Here is a 19778-nt window from a genome sequence, read left to right on the forward strand (position 1 = left end):
GTATGCCAAGCACTACGTATGACAAAAACAATGTACCACTCATCACCTGGCTAACACCATCTCTATGGATTTGGGACAAATCTGTCAGATTAAATTGGTTCAGGTAGGTTCAGACACTGAGAAGGCAGTGTATTTACAAAATAATTATCCTTAGTTTTATTACAACGTTAACTTCTCTGTGCTTCCTTCTGAAACCGACTGTTACTTTTGTGACAGGTGGGATTAAGTACATCCCACCTGTCTTTTAGCTGATGCGTAAAATACGTGGCTACGTATCTGGCATAGTCCGTGTTATACGTGGATATGAAGTGTTGTGTCAGGATAATTTAAAGTGAGTTGGGTAGCTGGGATTATAGAGTTACATTCAAAGATAAAGTAATTTTAACGCTGTATGCTCATCTTGAAGACAAAAATTGCATACATTATGAAAGGTGTGGGTTGCCTCAGGTATTGAGATGAAAGGTTAACAAAGGTCGTCATGTTGCAAAGTATAGCTTTATAAAATAAAGGATAATTCTAACGAACAACATTGTCATGGAACTTCCTTCTGTAAAAATATTTAGGGAACTGTCTAGACAGTGGACAGAACTAATCAGAGCGATAGCCTGAGGACGTTAAGACTGTTCAGAAAAACTATATAATCATCGTTTTAGGGGTGTGTTTTCTAAACCTAGTCTTTTTTCTATAGTAAATACTCATCTATTTGATAAACCAACGTCATATACTATTTTTAACTCTTGGTCCGTGCGATTGGCTTGGGTTTAAATATAGATAATGATCTGATCGTAATTTACAGCCTTACGCTGCCACGGCGTTTTGGTGCTGATGGTGCAGGTATAACAAGCCATGGCAGACTGGAGGAGTGTTGTGACGTCATGGCTAAGGGACAGAGGTAGGGAGGGGAAAAGGGAGAAGGGTCGAAGGATAAAGCAGGGATGTGACTGCATCTGTGGGAAAAACATGAGCCCTCTTATTTAACGTAAATATTATGAAGCATAAATATGATTGACTTGTTCACCAACAGAGAATGCTGAAATAAATGACTGAGTGAACCCGTAAAAGGTAATTCTCTTTAATGTTTCAATTTGCACGCCTTGACCAGTCATAACACTCGATCACTCGAACACTATCATTCGATTGTATAATCTTCACTTCACAATAATGTTGTGAAAGCAAACTGAGCTTACATCGATAACGATTAAAATAAAGGAATCGAAGAACAAAAAAGACACATCAAGGCTGTCACATGCTTGACATTTGTATTGTTTAAAGGGGTGTTTAACAACTAATGTAGCCTAGCATGTAAAAACGTTTGCTAATTGAGGCAAATGTGCCAATTTCTCTTTCTAGCTCCTACGGATTCGATTAGCATTTTACAAGGGCAAAATACATCCATGAAAAATGTAAATGGAAAGAGCGTCGTTGAGAGACGCTGCAGTATAATACAGTGCTCGTAGCGTACTCTGCCACAGGAGCAGCACATGGGTTTTGCGCACATCACAGTCAACATGCGCATTGGTTGCAGTGCGTCGTGCCCACGAGGACGGTAGTGCCATCATAGGATATCCATGGTGATGGCAGTGTCCTTACTGCCGGTTATATTGGTGTCAGGCATATCGTTCGCGTTCACTGTTCTTGCTAGATGAACAGATTTGATCTTGAGTGCCCTCTAAATTTAGCTTCCAAAAGCCATTGGAAAGAATGTAACAAAAATGTTGAAATAATGTAACAGAAATAATGTTGAACATGCCCATTTAAAATAGTCATATTCATCAAATAGTATTTCTCTTTATACTCTGATTGCATTTTGACTTACGAGCATCTCCTAGTGTGCGCAGACTGAGCTTGGTCCAAAGTGATGTCATCTCCAGGAATGGGCACCCCCAGTGACCCTCTCTTGGCCAGCCCAGGAGGGAGGTCAACAGAGAGGTCATTGGGTGCCGCTAATGACGGCCTGTGGAGGGGCTCCGTGCCCAAGACCGCTAGTTTCCCATTGTCTACGACGCGCCTTCTGAGTCACCGTGCCAACAACTTCCAGAGACACCCAAAGAGGCAGAAGCTGATCAGACCATCCCCACCCCCGCCGCCCAACACCCCCTGCCCCCTAGATCAACTGGAACCCAGTGAGCTGCCCCCTCGTCGCACCTTCCCTGAGCTGCTCTTCAATGGCTGCATCCTGTTCGGCATCGAGTTCAGCTATGCCATGGAGACTGCCTATGTCACCCCCGTCCTACTACAGATGGGTTTGCCAGACCAGTTCTACAGCCTGGTCTGGTTCATCAGCCCCATACTGGGTAATGAAGTGGCAGACCGACATGAAGTAGCCTAGATATTAGAAAGCGCTGTTTAAAACGTTGCTTTCTAATAATATATGTTGCTACCTATGCTTTGATTTGTGCAGTTGGACCGTTATTCAGACTGCGTTTAGAATTGTTAGAATGCTGACATTCCATTCTGCATTGTTTAGTTCCCTTAAATGTTTCAACGTTCTCCCGGTCATTTATTAAGGATTCCTGGTCCAGCCTTTACTAGGAGCTTGGAGTGATCGCTGTACATCCCGCTTTGGCCGGCGGAGGCCATTTATTTTAGCCTTGGCAATAGGTAAGGATTATCCACAGTGCATTTGCATTGTTCTCCATGCTCTGGACTGGAGCCTTATAACACATTTTAATAATATATAAATCATATTTCAGCCCTGATGGAGTTCCCTTTTATCTCTGTAGGAGCTCTGCTTGGTTTGACAATGGTGCTGAATGGCCGGGACATTGGAGCTGCAGTGGCAGACACAGCAACCAATCACAAATGGGGCATCATACTGACCATTTGTGGAGTGGTTCTGATGGACTTCAGCGCAGACTCTGCAGATAATCCCAGCCATGCCTACATGATGGATGTGTGCCTGCCAGAGGACCAGGACCGTGGCCTCAACATTCACGCACTCCTGGCAGGTTAGAGGGCTCGTTATGAACTAAATACCGGCCAGCTATAACACTCCTGACAGGTTAGAGAGCATTGAATGAACTAAATACCGGTCAGCTATAACACTCCTGACAGGTTAGAGAGCATTGAATGAACTAAATACTGGCCAGCTATAACACTCCTGACAGGTTAGAGAGCATTGAATGAACTATATACTGGTCAGCTATAACACTCCTGACAGGTTAGAGAGCCTTGTATGAACTAAATACCGGTCAGCTATAACACTCCTGACAGGTTAGAGAGCCCTGTATGAACTAAATTCTGCATGATGTGTCTAAGATTTGAGAGCATAACCAGTGTCATTGTTATGATTAGTTCTACGACGGTTTTGTCCCTCTCTCTATGCAGGTCTAGGGGGTGGATTTGGATACATCGTGGGTGGGATTAACTGGGACCACACTGAGTTCGGCAGGTCAATGGGAGGTCAACTCCGGGTCATATACATGTTCACCAGCGTCACTTTGGTCGTTGCCACGTGCATGACCCTCAACAGCATCCCTGAGCGTCCCCTGCCCAGGACACAGCTTCAGAAGAGCACGAAAAGCTCCCTGAAGAGCCCCAGCCTCCCCCTGCCCCCCTCGCCCCCTGTCCCCCCGGCGATCCTGGGACCGGGCGTGGACGAGGAAGACGACGGTCTCTACAGCTACCAGTACTCTGAACCTCACCTCTCCAACTCGGACGCCGTGGCCCACTCCTGCAGTGCGGATGCGCGCCTCTGTTCCGGACTTGCCAGCCCCATCTCGCCCCTTAGCCCCCTGACTCCTAAATATGGCAGCTTCATCAGTCGGGATAACTCCCTCACTGGCATCAACGAGTTTGCCTCATCCTTGGGAACCTCGTATATAGACAGTGTACTCATCGACTGCTACACCGGTCAGCCGTCGCCGCAGCCCCTTGACCAGACCGTACAACCTCCGCCTTTGGGGGACACCACACCTCCCCGGGGACCTCAGCCTGAAACAGGGTCACAGGCTGGGGAAGGAACCCAGTCGCTGGCCACCCAGATGGGGGCAGGGTCCCATAGACGTTTGTCCGCTGGTATTCTAAAGCGCCCACAGAGCCTCGCTCTAGTGGAGGAGCCAGTGATGACTCAGGGCGGAGGGCCGGAAAATGGCCGCAGAAGAACGGTGACCTTCAGTCAGCAGGTCAGCCTTCCGCAGTCAAACTCCTCCGAGTAGTCTGTTAACAAAGCTCGATGTGTCGAGGTAATTCATTTTCTGGTTCTTGTCCTTCCTCGAACAAAGGTGGCAAACATTCTGCTGAATGGGGTGCGTTATGAGAGTGACCTGAGTGAAAATGTGGAGATAGCAGATTCACAGATGTCAATGAGGCTGCTGTGTAGCGCCATCTACAGGATGCCTCCGTCACTACGCAGCCTCTGCACTAACCACTTTTTGGGTGAGTCCGGGCACTTGTTTGCCTGTGTTTCAGTGATTTTGGCTTTAACATCGCTGCAGCTGTACTCCAGCAGAGACTGTATTTGACGTGTATATCCTCCGCCTTGTTTCAAACCCATTAGGCTGGCTGTCCTTTGAGGGCATGCTTCTGTTCTACACTGACTTCATGGGGGAGGTGGTGTTCGCAGGTGACCCCAAAGCCCCCCACGACTCAGAGGCCTACCAACGCTACAACGCTGGGGTCAGCATGGGCTGCTGGGGCATGTGCATCTATGCATTTAGTGCTGCCTTTTACTCAGGTAACACAAACACAAACACTCACACACTCTCTCTCACACACGCACTCAGACACACACTCACACACACTCAAACACACGTGCCTAAAACTATAAGAAAACACACATCTAGCCATTTCATAAAAACCCCCGAAATTGATTCGACACCTCACGTAAGGACCATCGTTCAGAATCATTACCACACACAGATGTTTAGCGGCTTCAACCCATCTCTCTTTCTTTCTGTTTTCTTGTTGCCATCCCTAGCCATACTGGAGAAGCTGGAGGAACGGTTCTCCCTCCGCTCTCTCTACTTCTTCGCCTACTTGGCGTTTGGCCTCGGCACGGGGCTGGCCACGCTCTCCACTAACCTCTACGTGGTGCTGTCACTGTGTGTCACCTACGGGGTGCTCTTCTCCTCCCTATGCACGCTGCCTTACTCTCTGCTGTGTGAATACTACCAGAGCCCGCAGGTACGTGAATACCAACGGGAACAAGTCGGGGGGTGAAGTTGAGTGAGTTTTGAGTGAGGAACAGAAGTTCAGTGCTCTCTTAATTTTAAGGTTAAAGGTGCGGTGGTCTCTTAATTTTTTCTGAAGCTATGTATTGTTCAGACTTGTTTTGTTGCGTGGTGTTAAATGTTATTTGGGCCGTGCGGTTTAGTTTCATGTCGTGTGTATGTGTTCGTTAATGCACTCCCTCTGTCTGTGCTTGTGTGCGCAGTTCTGCGGCTCGTCAGAGGAGGGGACCAGGAGAGGGATGGGCGTGGACATCTCTCTGCTCAGCTGTCAATACTTCCTGGCTCAGATCATAGTCTCCGTGGCGATGGGGCCTCTGACCTCGTTGGTGGGTGGGGCCCAGGGAGTGATGTACTTTTCTAGTGTGATGTCATTCGTCGGCTGTCTGTACTCGTCCCTCTGCGTGGTGTACCACCTGCCCCCCCCCGAGGGTGAGCCTTCCGAAAGCGAGACCCAACCACTACTGGTGCACATTTAACGTCCCCACCCCCCCCCCCCCCCCCGCCTTTAGACAGCCTCCTGTCAAAACACACACACAGCATATGTCCCAGGCAATGTGTCACATGGGTGTGCATGCCTGTGTGGCAGAATTCTCTAAATGTTCTTTTCTGATGTTTGTAGGCTAATGGCCATTAAATATAAAACAGTTTATACAGCCCTACAACCCCCTGTTCCCCAGGATGTTAGGAATTCATTAAAACAGTTTGAGGAGGTTAATTGTTTTGGCCTTGCCTAATATCTGCATGCGCCATAGCCTTAATGCCTTGCGTTGCTCTTCAGTTTGGGTTTCAGGGCCAAGACAATGTCTACATACCTGTTTCTCCAAGTTAGCACTAGGCAGTAGGCAGGCTGAGGGACTTTCTGAATGTGTCTCCAGTGAGCTTTCCTTGAAAGTGTGGAATTCATGTAATCACTGTAGCACATGTAATGTACATTCACACACAATCACAGCACACACAGCATTCATAGCAACACATTCATTCAAAGTAATTGCACTACGTAAAGACGTGAGCATGTGTGCTCCTCTAAAGGAGTCTGACTTGACACTGATGCATCACTAACAGACAGACACAAATGGACCTCATACTAAGCCACGGACACTACTCTGACCTGTCTCCCTGGTCCTGGAGTGACTGTTGTAATGACAGTGATTCTTGTCATTACCAGGAAGAGGAGAAGTTGAAACTGGGGTGTGATTCGGCATTCCATCGGAAAACCGAACCAAAAAGAAGAACCACATATCTGTTGTTTGGGTGGCAAGACAGAATTCAGGAAGATACATGTGAACTATGCTAAAGATGACGGAGCTGGACAACTTCGAGAGGGAAGGCTTTAGGTTGAAATCGACCAACAGCAAGTGCTTGTTTTCACCACTAGAGCGCATGCTTTAGTTAGGGTTTAGACATGTTTCACCACACTAGACCCAAACAGGTTTACTGGAGTGATCCATTCACGTTTGGGTTGGTTTCTTCACACACTGCATTTGTTCACTCCATTCATTGGATTTCAACTGCTGAAATAACATTCCATATCCATGTTAATCAAGCAGCCAATGAAAATAATAACTTTTACATTTTGAACATCTGTTGGGCTAAAATAGCTTGCTTGGCATTGCTTGCTCAGAACATCACACAGTTGTCACTGACACTGTTTCCAGGTACTTTTGAATGAATTGTAATTATAATCCATGCCTGCTTTCAGTTCCATTTGGGCATTTTACCGAAATGCCCACCATCTTTGAATTCTCTACAGTCATGCGTCATCCCACTTATCTTGAGCTGGTGAAGATGCATCAGCTAAGTGGAATGTTGATCAGGTCTCCCTCTAAAGCCACCATAACAGACTGGACACTCCATGGTGATGTCCTATCTGCGCTTTCTTCTGAGGAAACACCAACATTTCTAATATTTTACAATAAACAGTTTTCTGATGTTCTCCATCCTACTGTAACAGCTACTGTACCTAGGGTCAGGTTGAATTAAAAATGATACTTTTAACCATATGGGCTCCTTACCCTTTATTATTATTATTGAACTATATGGAAATAATTATTCACGTTTCCTTGTGAAGTATTGGTATTAAACTTAGTATTTCATATTAATATTATTATGTAATGTTTCCTCTAAACTGGTTATTGATCGGAAAAGGTGTGATGACACAATCATGTGGTAGTGTTTGTGATAGATTAGATAGAATGGTTCAATGATGGAGATATTAACCCTGCCCTGAGTTGACCCTCTATACCAGTTTACATTAATTCAAAACTTAAATGCATTGAAAATGAAACATGTTACCATTTTAAGAAAACAGATAAACGCAAGAGTAAAGAAACTCCTTTTCCAGTAACACAAACATATTGGGAATTAATCCTGTTCATCAAATGGTTTGTTATATATTCAGTCTTTAAGTCAACTGCCATCAGATACTGCATGATTATAATGTAACTAATAAGTTAACACGCTGGACTTTTCACTGTTATTAAAAGAAGAGAAATGAGGAATATGTTATTCCCTTTAACTATAGAGGTCTTAAAAACACCATGATTAAAAAGACAAGACTGATTTATTTAATCATCAAGAACCAGAATATACAAAGCAGTGGTCGAAGCAACCAAATAGCATCATGAAATATAACTGCACTATAAGACACAAAAAACATCATGGTGGGAATGTTGTTCTGATAAAGACAGTTGGAGACAATTTCTGAGTCACCTAGACATAACCAAAAGTCAAACAAAAAATAAAACAGCATCTTGGGTACAAATGGTATAAACGTGTAAAATGCATACAGAACATGTGACCAAAGCCTTAAGATTTAAGAGGGGGTAATTAACATTGCAGAAGCAGGGTCCCCAAACAGGGTCACACTATCTTTTATTATGGAGGAGTTCTTTCATTTGTGCCATCTGTTGTGTTAACAGATCAGCCAGGCAGAGGATTAACTACTAGCAGCAGCAGTAACAAAAGGGATTAAAAAGCCTTAACTAATAATGCTAACAATAGTCCATTAGCCCCTGCTTAAAACTTATCTTTGGTCTTTAGTGAGTCTGAGAGGTCATCCTGAACATGTGGAGAAGGGCGCAGCTGTCTTCCTCTGATCAACTGGTCAGCAGTAGCCAAGTAGAGAATGTGCTCATACGGATATAAACTAATATACTGATAAAACAACACTGACTCTATTTGCACATGTTGTTAAAAAAAAAAAAGTGTTGTGTAAGAAACCAATAAATAACATCTTATAAAAAGTAAGGAGAGGCCACTATGTTTTAGGACTCCAGTGCAATGTAATATCTTGGGGGCAAATAAAATGTGTAAAACATACATAAAGCACAAGCTCTATAAGGGGAGGTTGACCACGGCATGTAGACAGAGCTGGCGGAGGACGACAGGCTGAGCACCCTAAGCCTCCACTTCAGCTTCCTTTGAGTCGCTGCTCTCTGTTTTCTGCTTTTTTGTTTCCACTTTCTCCTGAGGGCAAAAGTAAATGTCTTGAGTGAGAACACAGTGACCCTGATCTAGGATAACTCTTAAAGAGGCTGTGCATGTATTGACTGTTTCAAAATAGTGTGACAAATGCATACCTCCTCCTCCTCCTCAGCTGTGCGCTTCACAGGGTGGTTAACCTCATCAGCAGGTTCTTCTGCATCCTTTGCTCCTTCCTCTGTCTCTCCTGCAATCAGTTTCATACATGAGGGAAAAAGACTTGCCTCAAGAACCTCACATCACTGTTACAAGCATCTTTTTCTACTCAGCTGGTAATCCAAAAATAAGAAATGAACGTACCATCCTCCTCATCCTCCTCCTCCTCTGCGTCAGGGGTATCTTCTGAATTAGTTGCGCCATTTACTTTCTCCTCTGCACTACTTGTCTTCTCCTCTGCACTACTTGTCTTCTCCTCTGCACCATTTGTCTTCTCCTCTGAAGCGTCTGTGTGCTGGAGGGAAGGAAAAAAATAATTTAAGAAAATATTTCAACTGTCTGAACTTGGGTTAATTGTATAAATGAGTGATGAAAAGGCATTTAATTCACTGGAAAATCAAGTATTTGGAGAGGAAAAAAAAGTCACAGCAATCAAGCTTACAAGTTAAAACAGGGCACATGTTGCAGTTTATATTTAATTCCCTGGGGAGTAAGGGCTGGGAATGCAATGAGGGCCACATGAGATGTCTTGAAAGAACATCTGTGCCATTTCACAAACTAAACAAAGAGCCGTAGCCATGGGGTAGCATGGGAGTAGAGGGGGCGGAGTCTCGCGACACCTGCATGATGAGGGCGCCCAGACAAAAGGCCACGAGCCTGGCAATGGAATAAGCTTCGGCATTAACTCACTGTTTCCTTTCCATTGGCAGGTGTGTCCCCACTGCCGTTCTCACTCTTCTCCTCTACCTCCTCGACAACCTCTTTCTTCTCTTTGAGCTCCTGAAAAGATGTTGTCCTTGATTATCTCCCTCACACAAGAATCGCATTTCCACCACAAGTTCTCCTCATTCACTTCGCCGAAGATAATGTATTAAAATTCTAGGCTTTCTATGTATTCATCAATGGCGCGTGCCGGACCACTGGTACAATACAAATGGTAATCAACGCGTACTGGCATCGCGGTTCACTACACGATAAGCGCGCATACTCCACTCTCGCGCTCAGAAGGACTTGAGCGCTTCCCGCCATCGTTCGACCGTGTAGCTCGAGCGTATCAAACTTTGAGAGACTTATTAGCTACTAGTAGCTGCATAGCTACATTTATGCATTGACATATTACTGTATTGAATAAACTACAGTAGCAAATGTAGTCAGACGCCGCGATGGAGAAATCTATCGAAGTAAGCTAGCTACCAAAGCTACTAAACTAACTAAATAGCTACAACAGATTGTTTGAGGAAGACCAACAACATGCAAATACATTAGCTACTATTTTCTGTTATGGGTAGATAGTAATATTAACATTAGCTAGCCATCCTCTTAGCTATTACATTGTAATTACAGCACATTATCTTGACGGTGTTCACAAAGCCAGGCTCCGCTGAAGAACACAGAACAGCTAGCTCGCTTCGCGTAACAGTAACATTAATCAAATGAATTAAACTTACCTTTGCTGAAATCTCAGTGGTTGTGGTCGTGTCTACTGTGGTGTCAGCCATTGTATGTTTAATATAACTATCTAAGAGTATAATTATGTTTCAGAAAGAAATACTTTGTTTGATGCCTCGATGTTTCTGGCACTGATACAACCTATTTCAGTGAGACGGCGAGGTCGGAGAGGAGGAGAGAGTGATGAAAACCAGCTACATCTGTTTGTTAGGCTCCACAGTAATCCATTAGTTCGAATGAAGCTAGTCGATCTAAAACGTGGTTGGATAATCCAAAGTAACTAACAGATTTTATCAGTTGTTATTGGACAATGTATTGTCAATCTTACACATGTCCCGCCTACCAAGCTCCTCCCAGATATCTTGCTCCTAATTGGTCGAAAATTTAAAGCGTCTACTCCGTTGTGAAGTTACCAGAATGGTTTTTTTTACGACAATATTACACGATTTCAATTAAAAGTGTCTTACTGAGATTGAAATGTACAAATGTTATTATCTCTCATTAATAACATTTGTACATTTTAATTATGCTTAGTGTACGCAATTGTACGCAAAATAAGTGCTTAAAGTGCGCCTTGATGAATTCAGTCCCTTTGTGTGAATGCATTGCTTAAGTCCACCTATGTTTTTTTCATTATTTCTATTACAACTTTACTTCGTTCTTGATTTTGACGTATTTAAACCAAGTTTACGTCCAAATATATGTATTCACAGCAAGTTTTATTTCGCCAGTCTACAACCACGTGTGAAGGCTGGGTAAAGCCCCATATCCTTTTGTCTTCAGTGCGCTCTTTTCCTCTGAGAGAGAAGTATCAAATTACAAGGCATGATGATGTGAAACCATTTACTAAATAAGCCACACCTCTTGGCTCAAATGGAATTGCCTATTTTAAACATGAAGGTCAGAAGCAAAGTGTCTCATACAACAAAATGAGAAGTAAGATTTTATATTCAATTAAAAACATATATTGTTATTAACTATTTATTTCAAATAGCTTTACAGTTCGTAGTGATTCTGAAAGAAGTTCTATCAATGGCTGGTTTGAACTTAATGGACAGCTGATATGGTTTTTAAGTAGTTCATAAAGGCAGTAGTAACAGAGTGGTATAGGTAGATACATACCTTTCAAAAGTTTGGGGTCACTTAGAAATGTCCCTGTTTTCCATGAAAACATACATGACATGAGTTTGAATAGGAAAAATAGCAAAATGAATAGGTATATAGTCATTGACTAGGTTCAAAATAATTATTTTTAATTGAAATAATAATTGTGTCCTTCAATATTTGCCAGAGAGTCCTCTATTTGCAGCAGATAGATCCTTGCAGACCTTTGGCATTGTAGTTGTCAATTTGTTGAGGTAATCTGAAGAGATTTCACCCCACACTTCCTGAAGAACCTCCCACAAGTTGGATTGGCATGATGGATGCTTCTTACATACAGTGGGGAGAACAAGTATTTGATACACTGCCGATTTTGCAGGTTTTCCTACTTAAAAAGCATGTAGAGGTCTGTAATTTTTATCATAGGTACACTTAAACTGTTAGAGACGGAATCTAAAACAAAAATCCAGAAAATCACATTGTATTATTTTAAATAATTAATTTGCATTTTATTGCATGACATAAGTATTTGAGCACCAACCAGTAAGAATTCCGGCTCTCACAGACATGTTAGTTTTTCTTTAAGAAGCCCTCCTGTTCTCCACTCATTACCTGTATTAACTGCATCTGTTTGAACTTGCTACCTGTATAAAAGACACCTGTCCACACACTCAAACGGACTCCAACCTCTCCACAATGGCCACAAAGCAGCTTGGTGAGAAGGCAACAACTGTTGGCGCAATTATTAGAAAATGGAAGAAGTTTAAGATGACAGTCAATCTCCCTCGGTCCCTCGGGCTCCATGCAAGATCTCACCTTGTGGGGCATCAGTGATCATGGGGAAGGTGAGGGATCAGCCCAGGACTACGTGGCAGGACCTGGTCAATGACCTGAAGAGAGCTGGGACCACAGTCTCAAAGAAAACCTTTAGTAACACATTACGCCGTCATGGAATAAAATCCTGCAGCGCACGCAAGGTACCCCTGCTCAAGCCAGCACATGTCCAGGCCCGTCTGAAGTTTGCCAATGATCATCTGGATGATCCAGAGAAGGAATGGGAGAAGGTCATGTGGTCTGATGAGACAAAAATAGAGCTTTTTGGTCTAAACTCCACTCGCCGTGTTTGGAGGAAGAAGAAGGATGAGTACAACCCCAAGAGCACCATCCCAACCGTGAAGCATGGAGGTGGAAACATCATTCTTTGGGGATGCTTTTCTGCAAAGGGGACAGGACGACTGCATTGTATTGAGGGGAGGATGGATGGGGCCATGTATCGCGAGATCTTGGCCAACAACCTCCTTCCCTCAGTAAGAGTATTGAAGATGGGTCGTGGCTGGGTCTTCCAACATGACAACGACCCGAAACACACAGCCAGGGAAACTAAGGGGTGGCTCCGTAAGAAGCATCTCCAGGTCCTGGAGTGGCCTAGCCAGTCTCCAGACCTGAACCCAATAAAAAATCTTTGGAGGGAGCTGAAAGTCCATATTTCACAACAACAGCCCCGAAACCTGAGGGATCTGGAGAAGGTCTGTATGGAGGAGTGGGCCAAAATCCCTGCTGCAGTGTGTGCAAACCTGGTCAAGAACTACAGGAAATGTATGATCTCTGTAATTGCAAACAAAGGTTTCTGTACCAAATATTAAGTTCAGCTTTTCTGATGTATCAAATACTTATGTCATGCAATAAAATGCAAATTATTTACTTAAAAATCACAATGTGATTTTCTGGATTTTTGTTTTAGATTCCGTCACTCACAGTTGAAGAGTACCTATGATAAAGAAGAGTATCTTTTATAAAAATTACAGACTTGTACATGCTTTGTAAGTGGGAAAACCTGCAAAATCGGCATTGTATCAAATACTTGTTCTCCCCAATGTACCATCCGATCAAGCTGCTCCCACAACAGCTCAATACGGTTGATATCTGATGACTATGTAGGCCACTTCGTTATTCATAGACAGAATACCAGTGGACTGCTTTTTCCTAATACTTGCATAGTTTGAATCTGTGCTTTGGTTCATTGTCCTGTTGTAGGAGGAAATTGGCACCAATCAAGCACTGTTCACAGGGTATGGCATGGCATTGCAAAATTGGAGTGATATCCTTCCTTCTTCAAGATCCCTTTTGCTCTGTACAAATCTCCCACTTTACCACCACTAAAGCACCACCGAAGCACCCCCAGACCATTACATTGCCTCAACCATGCTTGAAAGCTGGGATCAAGCATTGCTCCAGCATCTTTTCATCTGCGTCTCACGAATGTGATCCGAACACCACAAACTTACATTTGTCTGTCCATAATACTTTTTTCCAATCTTCCTCTGTCCAGTGTCTACATTATTTTGCCCATCTTAATCTTTTCGTTTTATTAGCCAATCTGAAATATGGCTTTTTCTTTTCAACTCTGCCTAGAAGGCCAGCATCCTATTCAATGTCGCCAATTCAATTAACATTTTTAGACTGGTGTTTTGCTGTGTATTTCTAACCCTAACCCAACATAGACACTCTAATGTATTTGTCTTCAGTTGTGCACCGGGGCCTCCCACTCGTTCTATTCAGGTTAAAGTCAGTTCGTGCTGTTCGGTGAAGGTAGTAGTACACAGTGTTATACAAGACCTTCTGTTTCTTGGCAATTTCTTACATTGAATAGCCTTCATTTCTCAGAATAAGACTGGACTGACAAGTTTAGAAAAAAAGTTATTTGTTTCTGCCTGTAATTGAACACTCATTTGCTGATGCACCAGATATTCAACTAGTCTAAAGAAGGCCAGTTTTATTGCATCTTTAAACAGTTTTCAGCTGTGCTAACATACTTGCAGAAGGGTTTTCTAATGAACAATTAGCCTTTTCAAATGATAAACAAATGATTGTACTTTCTCTACGTTTTGATGACTGTCTGCATGGCAGGAAATACCCCAGGGGTCAAAGGTGCTTGTTGTGACCCCCAACCCGACAAGGTAAAAATCTGTCCACGTACCCTTGAGCAAGGCACTTAATTCATGTTTGTGACTGACAAATATATCCAGAGTAATGCTTGAGAAACAAATATTACAAAACTTCAGATTCTCTGTCCAACTGATACATATTTTTGTGCAGGAAAGTCTATGTGCAGGATAACAATAGTTTGGGGCTTTGGGTCAGCAATTAATGTGTGGCTGTCTGATTTGAGTCTGACAGGCATTGACAGCGGGAAGGAGAAGGGGGTGTGAGAGGGAGAGTGTAGTGTGGTCTCCTTTTTCTGTGAATCTAGAGAAACTTTGTTACTGGAGTAACACACTGCCAGTATTTACGATCTACAAAAGCCTCAGAGTCTTAAACATTTTAAAACGATCAAGTGGGCCCAGATGTATTTTATTTCATGGATTTGATAGACATGTTCGATGCAGTTTGTGTCTTATGAATGTCTCTTGTCTTGTGAGGGTTCATTCACACTGTACTTACAACAGTATTTTTATATTAGCATTTTCTTGTTGCTTAATACATGGAGTTGGCCTTTCTGCAAATACAATGACACACACACACACACCCACAAACACACACACACACTAACACCATGCCAAGCCACTTAAAGAGTATTCTGTTCATGATCAATGTTCCATTTAACATGTTGTGTGAGGGCTGTAGTATTTTACACGAAGCATCTGTTCCAGTATAATGCAGACTCTAAGATTGTCATCCTCCTCTACCCAGAAAATGCTATGTCTCAAATGCACGTTTGTATTTGAGAATAAAACGTCCTTGCCTCTGTTTTGATATGTTACTCATTAATAGCATTAATATACAGAACACCTTTCACAGTTTTAGTATGAAGGATAATGTAAAATTGCTGCTCCATATGACAGATCACACCTGTTTTTTGTCAAGTTAGACTACTTACTTATCTCAGTATGGTTGGCTACTAATGGTCTCAGACTCAGAGCTTTCCATTTGAACGTTGGTCACATAGCCAAGGTGATATGAAGCCCCCAAAAATGTGTGTCAACTGAACAGTTTGTGTCATAGGCTGACAGGGGAACTGAGACAGCAATTTTCATTTGTTTATCTTCAAGTGCACACTAGAGATTTTAGAGATCAACAGTTTTGAAAACAAAGTTGGCTTTGATCCTAGATTGAAAGCATTTTTGTAAAAGAAGCATTTCACCCTGCCAGGCCAACATACAGGTAGAAATTCCTATGGACAGATGAGTCAAAAGTAGTTTTGGACTACATGGATCATGTTTAGTCTGGCAAAAAACAAATACTGCATTCCACAGTATTAACCACTTTTCAAAAGTCAAGCATGGATGTAGTAGTGTGTAATTATGCCGTGTTGCATAAAAACACTCAATGACAAAAAATATAGAACCTGTTGAAAATCCCAAATCAGACAAATACAATTTAAATGCATTGTTTTTTTTCATGTTTAACGATATCCCTCCTCTGCATTACCCTAAAAAAAAGTAAGAATACATACTATTCTCTGATAATAATCATCTTTCATATCCATAGTAAAGCTCTTTCTAATTTCAGGGTGTACCTTATTAGGACTTATGATCACTCTCGATATTAAAAACTTAAAAAAAAATGATTTATTTTTAGGATTCCTCCAAGGGTAATACTTGGCTAGTTTGGTTATATTCTTTACATCAACATACAAAAGCTTTATTGGAAGAAGCCTCAGAGTGCTCATTTGGTAATGAATCCCAGGACTGACTGAAATGTAATCATGACTGGTGGCAAGCAGCTATAATTACATGCAGAGATCAAAGGTTTGTGTCACTGCGATTGTGGGTTATCTCAGCCCATGGGAGTTTGTGTCTGGGAATCATGTTTTCTTTCACGGCAAAGAGGACCATCATAAGGAAATACCAGAGAAAATGTTTCGTCAAATACATCCACATTTTTACTGATTATTCATTCAAAGTTATATATGAAGGTTTCTTAAATCAATGTAAGATGCTAAGGGAAATATATTTAACGAATGCTGACATAGTAAGAGCTTACAGTTACAGTAGTCCTTTCATTTTGGAAATGAAGACACCGCTGAGACCGCAGAACACTGAAACAGACGTCTGCAATCTAATGATCCCAGTTTATGTGCAGTCCAGAGAAGCAGTAAAAGCAGTCGGTCCAAGCATTACTCACTCTATGTGCCTGGAAAATGGGAGGAGTGTTTGTGAGATCATTTCCTGCCATTTCTTCTCTCCTTCGTATGCCTACCACCTCGACTTGTTTCCATGGATACTGGATCTCTTCCAGAAATGTCTTCCTGCTGGTCCCTGTACTAGGTTGTTTTTATACTGGTGGAGGTTCACTTGGAACGAAGGAGTTCAAGACAGAAGAGTGAGAGTAAGAGCTGTGAGCGCTGTTCTCTGTCGTATGACCTGTCATCGTTTAGATTAGCAGGAGTAAAATCACGGGCAGTATTCCATGCTGTACTCTTACGCTGTGTATTTTCCACACAGTTGCCACACAACTTGGAAAGGTTTGATGGAACATTATTTTGACTTATGAACTGTGCCACAGAGAGTCTCTGTAATATAACTGGCCTGGACCAGATAGAATAGATTCTTTGTGCTCAAGACGATGATATTTAGTTTTAACAACAACAAAAAAGACAGGAAAAATGAGTCGCAAGGCCATCAGTGATCTCTTCCATCACATCACAAAAAAATAAAGTGTTGCGGTATCCTGGTAATGATTGTTTGTAAAAAAAAAAATCTAAATGAACACAAGAGAGTTTTTGACAATCACACCTGAAACAAGGGAGACAAAAGACTGTAACCTGATCCATGGAATGTCCTGCTTGAGAGGAGAGCAGAGTGGAGGAGGAGGGCATCAAAGGGCAGAGGTCAGAATAAGGAGGGGGAAGGGTCCCCATAATTAAAAGAATAGATTGGGGCTAACTGTGCTCCATTCTACTTAGCATCTGTGTGCCTGTGTCCCACATACTCTGAATGACTTTCTAGGGGTCCCAAGGAGAATCAATAGAATAGAAAAACAGGGCAACAAATGAAATGACGTCCATACAGTGACAGAGTGCAGAAAACCTCAGAAGAATCACTAGTCAATGACAGTGCCACTGTGGGGGGGGGGTTCAGCCTCTGCTATCAGGGGCCACATTGATGATGTGAAGTTTCATACCTACATTCAATGCCTGTGGCTGTTTCCATACCTTCACCATAGCCACTTGTCTTGCACTGTTGCATTCTGTCTGTCCAGCATGTGAACATATAAAACCCCCATGGCTGTGTCCGTTCTGGAATGTGGCCCCTTGGCCTTAACCCAGAGGTGTCCTGGTCATTTCAAGGTGATGGGAAATTGAAGCATGTAATCATCGATTTAATCTCTCGTTTTGTCAAATTAGCAAGAAGAGAGGACCCAACTGAAAAGGACAGGCACAGTGTGGTCACATTTGCGAAACTATGGATGCAAGTGACGATAATGTTTTCTGTTCCAACCCTATAGGCCTACCTGTTTAGCACTTAAAAAAACCTGCCAGAACTTTATTCTTAGTTTTATTTCCTGCTTAACCCAGTGCAAAGGTCTGCAGGGCTGGCTGCAAGCATAGCCTTTAGATAAGGCTAGACGGTGGTAAAGAAAAAAGTTAATAATTAAAAGGGGTTGAATTAATACAACAGGGAATTACTCCATGTGACATGTGTGTACACAACATCATCTTATTCCATGTGCAGCTCCACTCACACTCCTGCCTTGTGAGGAATGTGGAAATTTCCAGTAATAAAGTTTCTCCTCCTCCTTTTTTCCCGCCTTCAGCCTACCTGCTCCTTACTGCAGCCTATTGGTCTGTGTAATCCCTGGCCAAAGGCATCTCATTGGTGGACCACATCACCTCCCTTTCCTTCAGAGGTAACAAGTACATCCATAATTCATGTCATGTTTTTTAAAAACATGAATCTATGGATGATTTTTGATCTCAAACATATACTTTACTTTTCTAAGAAAGGACTTAAGCACACATTTACTAGATTTCAACTCTATCCCGAAAGCCTCTGCCTTCTTTTCCCATATCTTCTGTCAATCAGGATCTTAGACTCAGGATTTTGTGGCTACTGGCTGAAATACTCTTATGACCAATGATGAAGCAGGGCTGTTATGAGATCACAGAACAGATGGCACATTTGCATATCTTTATTCCAGATCTGACATTTTGCCTCCTATTTAGATTTAACACCAAGGAGAAACACCAATGTTTCCTGTGGACTGAAAGGTCTCAGCCCTTTTGAAAGGAAATGTAATCAGAATAGGCAAATTGAAACTATTGGTAATAAAGACATAATCATCTGTCAACCATTGCAGCTTCAATGTGGGTTGTTACTGGATAAACCTTTATCTGTGGTTTTGCAAGGCTACTTCCTCATCAGCAAGGTAGTGACAGACTGACGCTGTGTATACTGCGACACTGGCAGGGCTGTAATTCAGCAGATTCTGTAGATAAGAATACCTCATTTGGGAAATGATGGTTATACCAACTGAAAGCAGTGAGACAGAGGAACAGCTGAAGTGGAGGAGTATGCATGTGTGTTTGTTAGGGCACACTGACCTCAGCCCCTTTATGAAGCACCAACAAAGAACCATCTGCATGGCCACCAGAGAGCAGAGACAAGCGGGGATGTAGGGGTGGGGGAGGGACTGATGGGAGCCTAAAGAGGAGAGGGCAATGGTGTATTTCTATACGGGATTTACCTTGCTGTTTTACCCAACGGGCTCAGACCTTTCCGTTTCAATCCACACGCACCGGCACCGCTTTCTCACGGAGCCACAGCTCCAGCAGACCGGCTTCCACGAGGCCGAAGCCAGGCAACCGCGGCTTTTCAGAGGACACGTACGTATCAATCGCTAATTGTGAACTTTAACACCTTTTCAGGAAGCAGGTTGTTGATTATGCGCCTTTGTGGTCCCTACTGTCAGCCGTAGCTATGGTAGACTATTTGTTTTGTAAGAGCATAACACCGTCGTTACAGTCGTAAGGCAGGTATGCCTACGGAAGGATGGAGAAAGAACGAGTCGGCAGAGAGATTGAGAGAATCAAGTGGAATAAACGGACCAGGGAGAAATAGGAGAATAAAGCCCTCATACAAAGAGGTGGTCTCCAGAGCACATAAACAAATTAGGGCTCATGGGAATTACATGGCTCCTCAGACACACAAAATGGAGACCCCCCTTAGCTGCTTGTGAAATGGAGGGCAGCTGTAATCATTCATGGGCAAACTTCCTGTTCATGACAAAATGAAGTCAACTGAAACTCAGTAGGCTGATCAAGACTAATGTTTAACCTAGCCCAGGGCCAGAACGGTTTGAAGCAGATGCCGTCGGCTGTACCTCAAACAACCTAATATTTCATAGGTAGAGGAAACAACACATTAGAATTGTGTTGACAGCACATTAAAATTGATTTGTGCATTTACTGAGATGAATTCA

At 42.8% G+C, this 19778-nt stretch overlaps 2 protein-coding genes across 7 annotated transcripts; one reads left to right on the forward strand and one right to left on the reverse strand.

Annotated features, from left to right (window-relative positions):
• The first annotated feature begins 846 nt into the window (after window positions 1-846).
• slc45a1 (solute carrier family 45 member 1) lies at window positions 847-7161 on the forward strand. 6 transcript variants are annotated; one of them, XM_020055250.3, is made up of 10 exons: window positions 847-1062; window positions 1820-2294; window positions 2509-2601; window positions 2724-2948; window positions 3328-4124; window positions 4224-4377; window positions 4499-4675; window positions 4919-5124; window positions 5375-5600; window positions 6922-7161. In XM_020055250.3, the coding sequence occupies exons 2-10, from the start codon at window positions 1859-1861 to the stop codon at window positions 7149-7151; spliced, it is 2544 nt and encodes an 847-aa protein (XP_019910809.3). In that variant the 5' UTR covers window positions 847-1062; window positions 1820-1858; the 3' UTR covers window positions 7152-7161. The 6 variants fall into 6 exon arrangements, with proteins under 6 accessions (XP_019910809.3, XP_019910808.3, XP_034142934.1 ...); XM_020055249.3 differs by having other exon boundaries at window positions 1830-2294; XM_034287043.1 differs by having other exon boundaries at window positions 849-1062; window positions 1830-2294; window positions 5375-5497; window positions 6922-7039.
• Window positions 7162-7714: 553 nt separating this feature from the next.
• si:ch211-222l21.1 (prothymosin alpha) lies at window positions 7715-10471 on the reverse strand. The gene is made up of 5 exons (XM_010881988.4): window positions 10256-10471; window positions 9498-9587; window positions 8952-9102; window positions 8750-8838; window positions 7715-8636 (listed from the first exon to the last, which is right to left on the reverse strand). The coding sequence occupies exons 1-5, from the start codon at window positions 10304-10306 to the stop codon at window positions 8568-8570; spliced, it is 450 nt and encodes a 149-aa protein (XP_010880290.1). The 5' UTR covers window positions 10307-10471; the 3' UTR covers window positions 7715-8567.
• Between the last annotated feature and the right edge of the window lie 9307 nt (window positions 10472-19778).

This window comes from Esox lucius, chromosome 17, assembly GCF_011004845.1.
Source record: "Esox lucius isolate fEsoLuc1 chromosome 17, fEsoLuc1.pri, whole genome shotgun sequence".
NCBI lineage: Eukaryota > Metazoa > Chordata > Actinopteri > Esociformes > Esocidae > Esox > Esox lucius.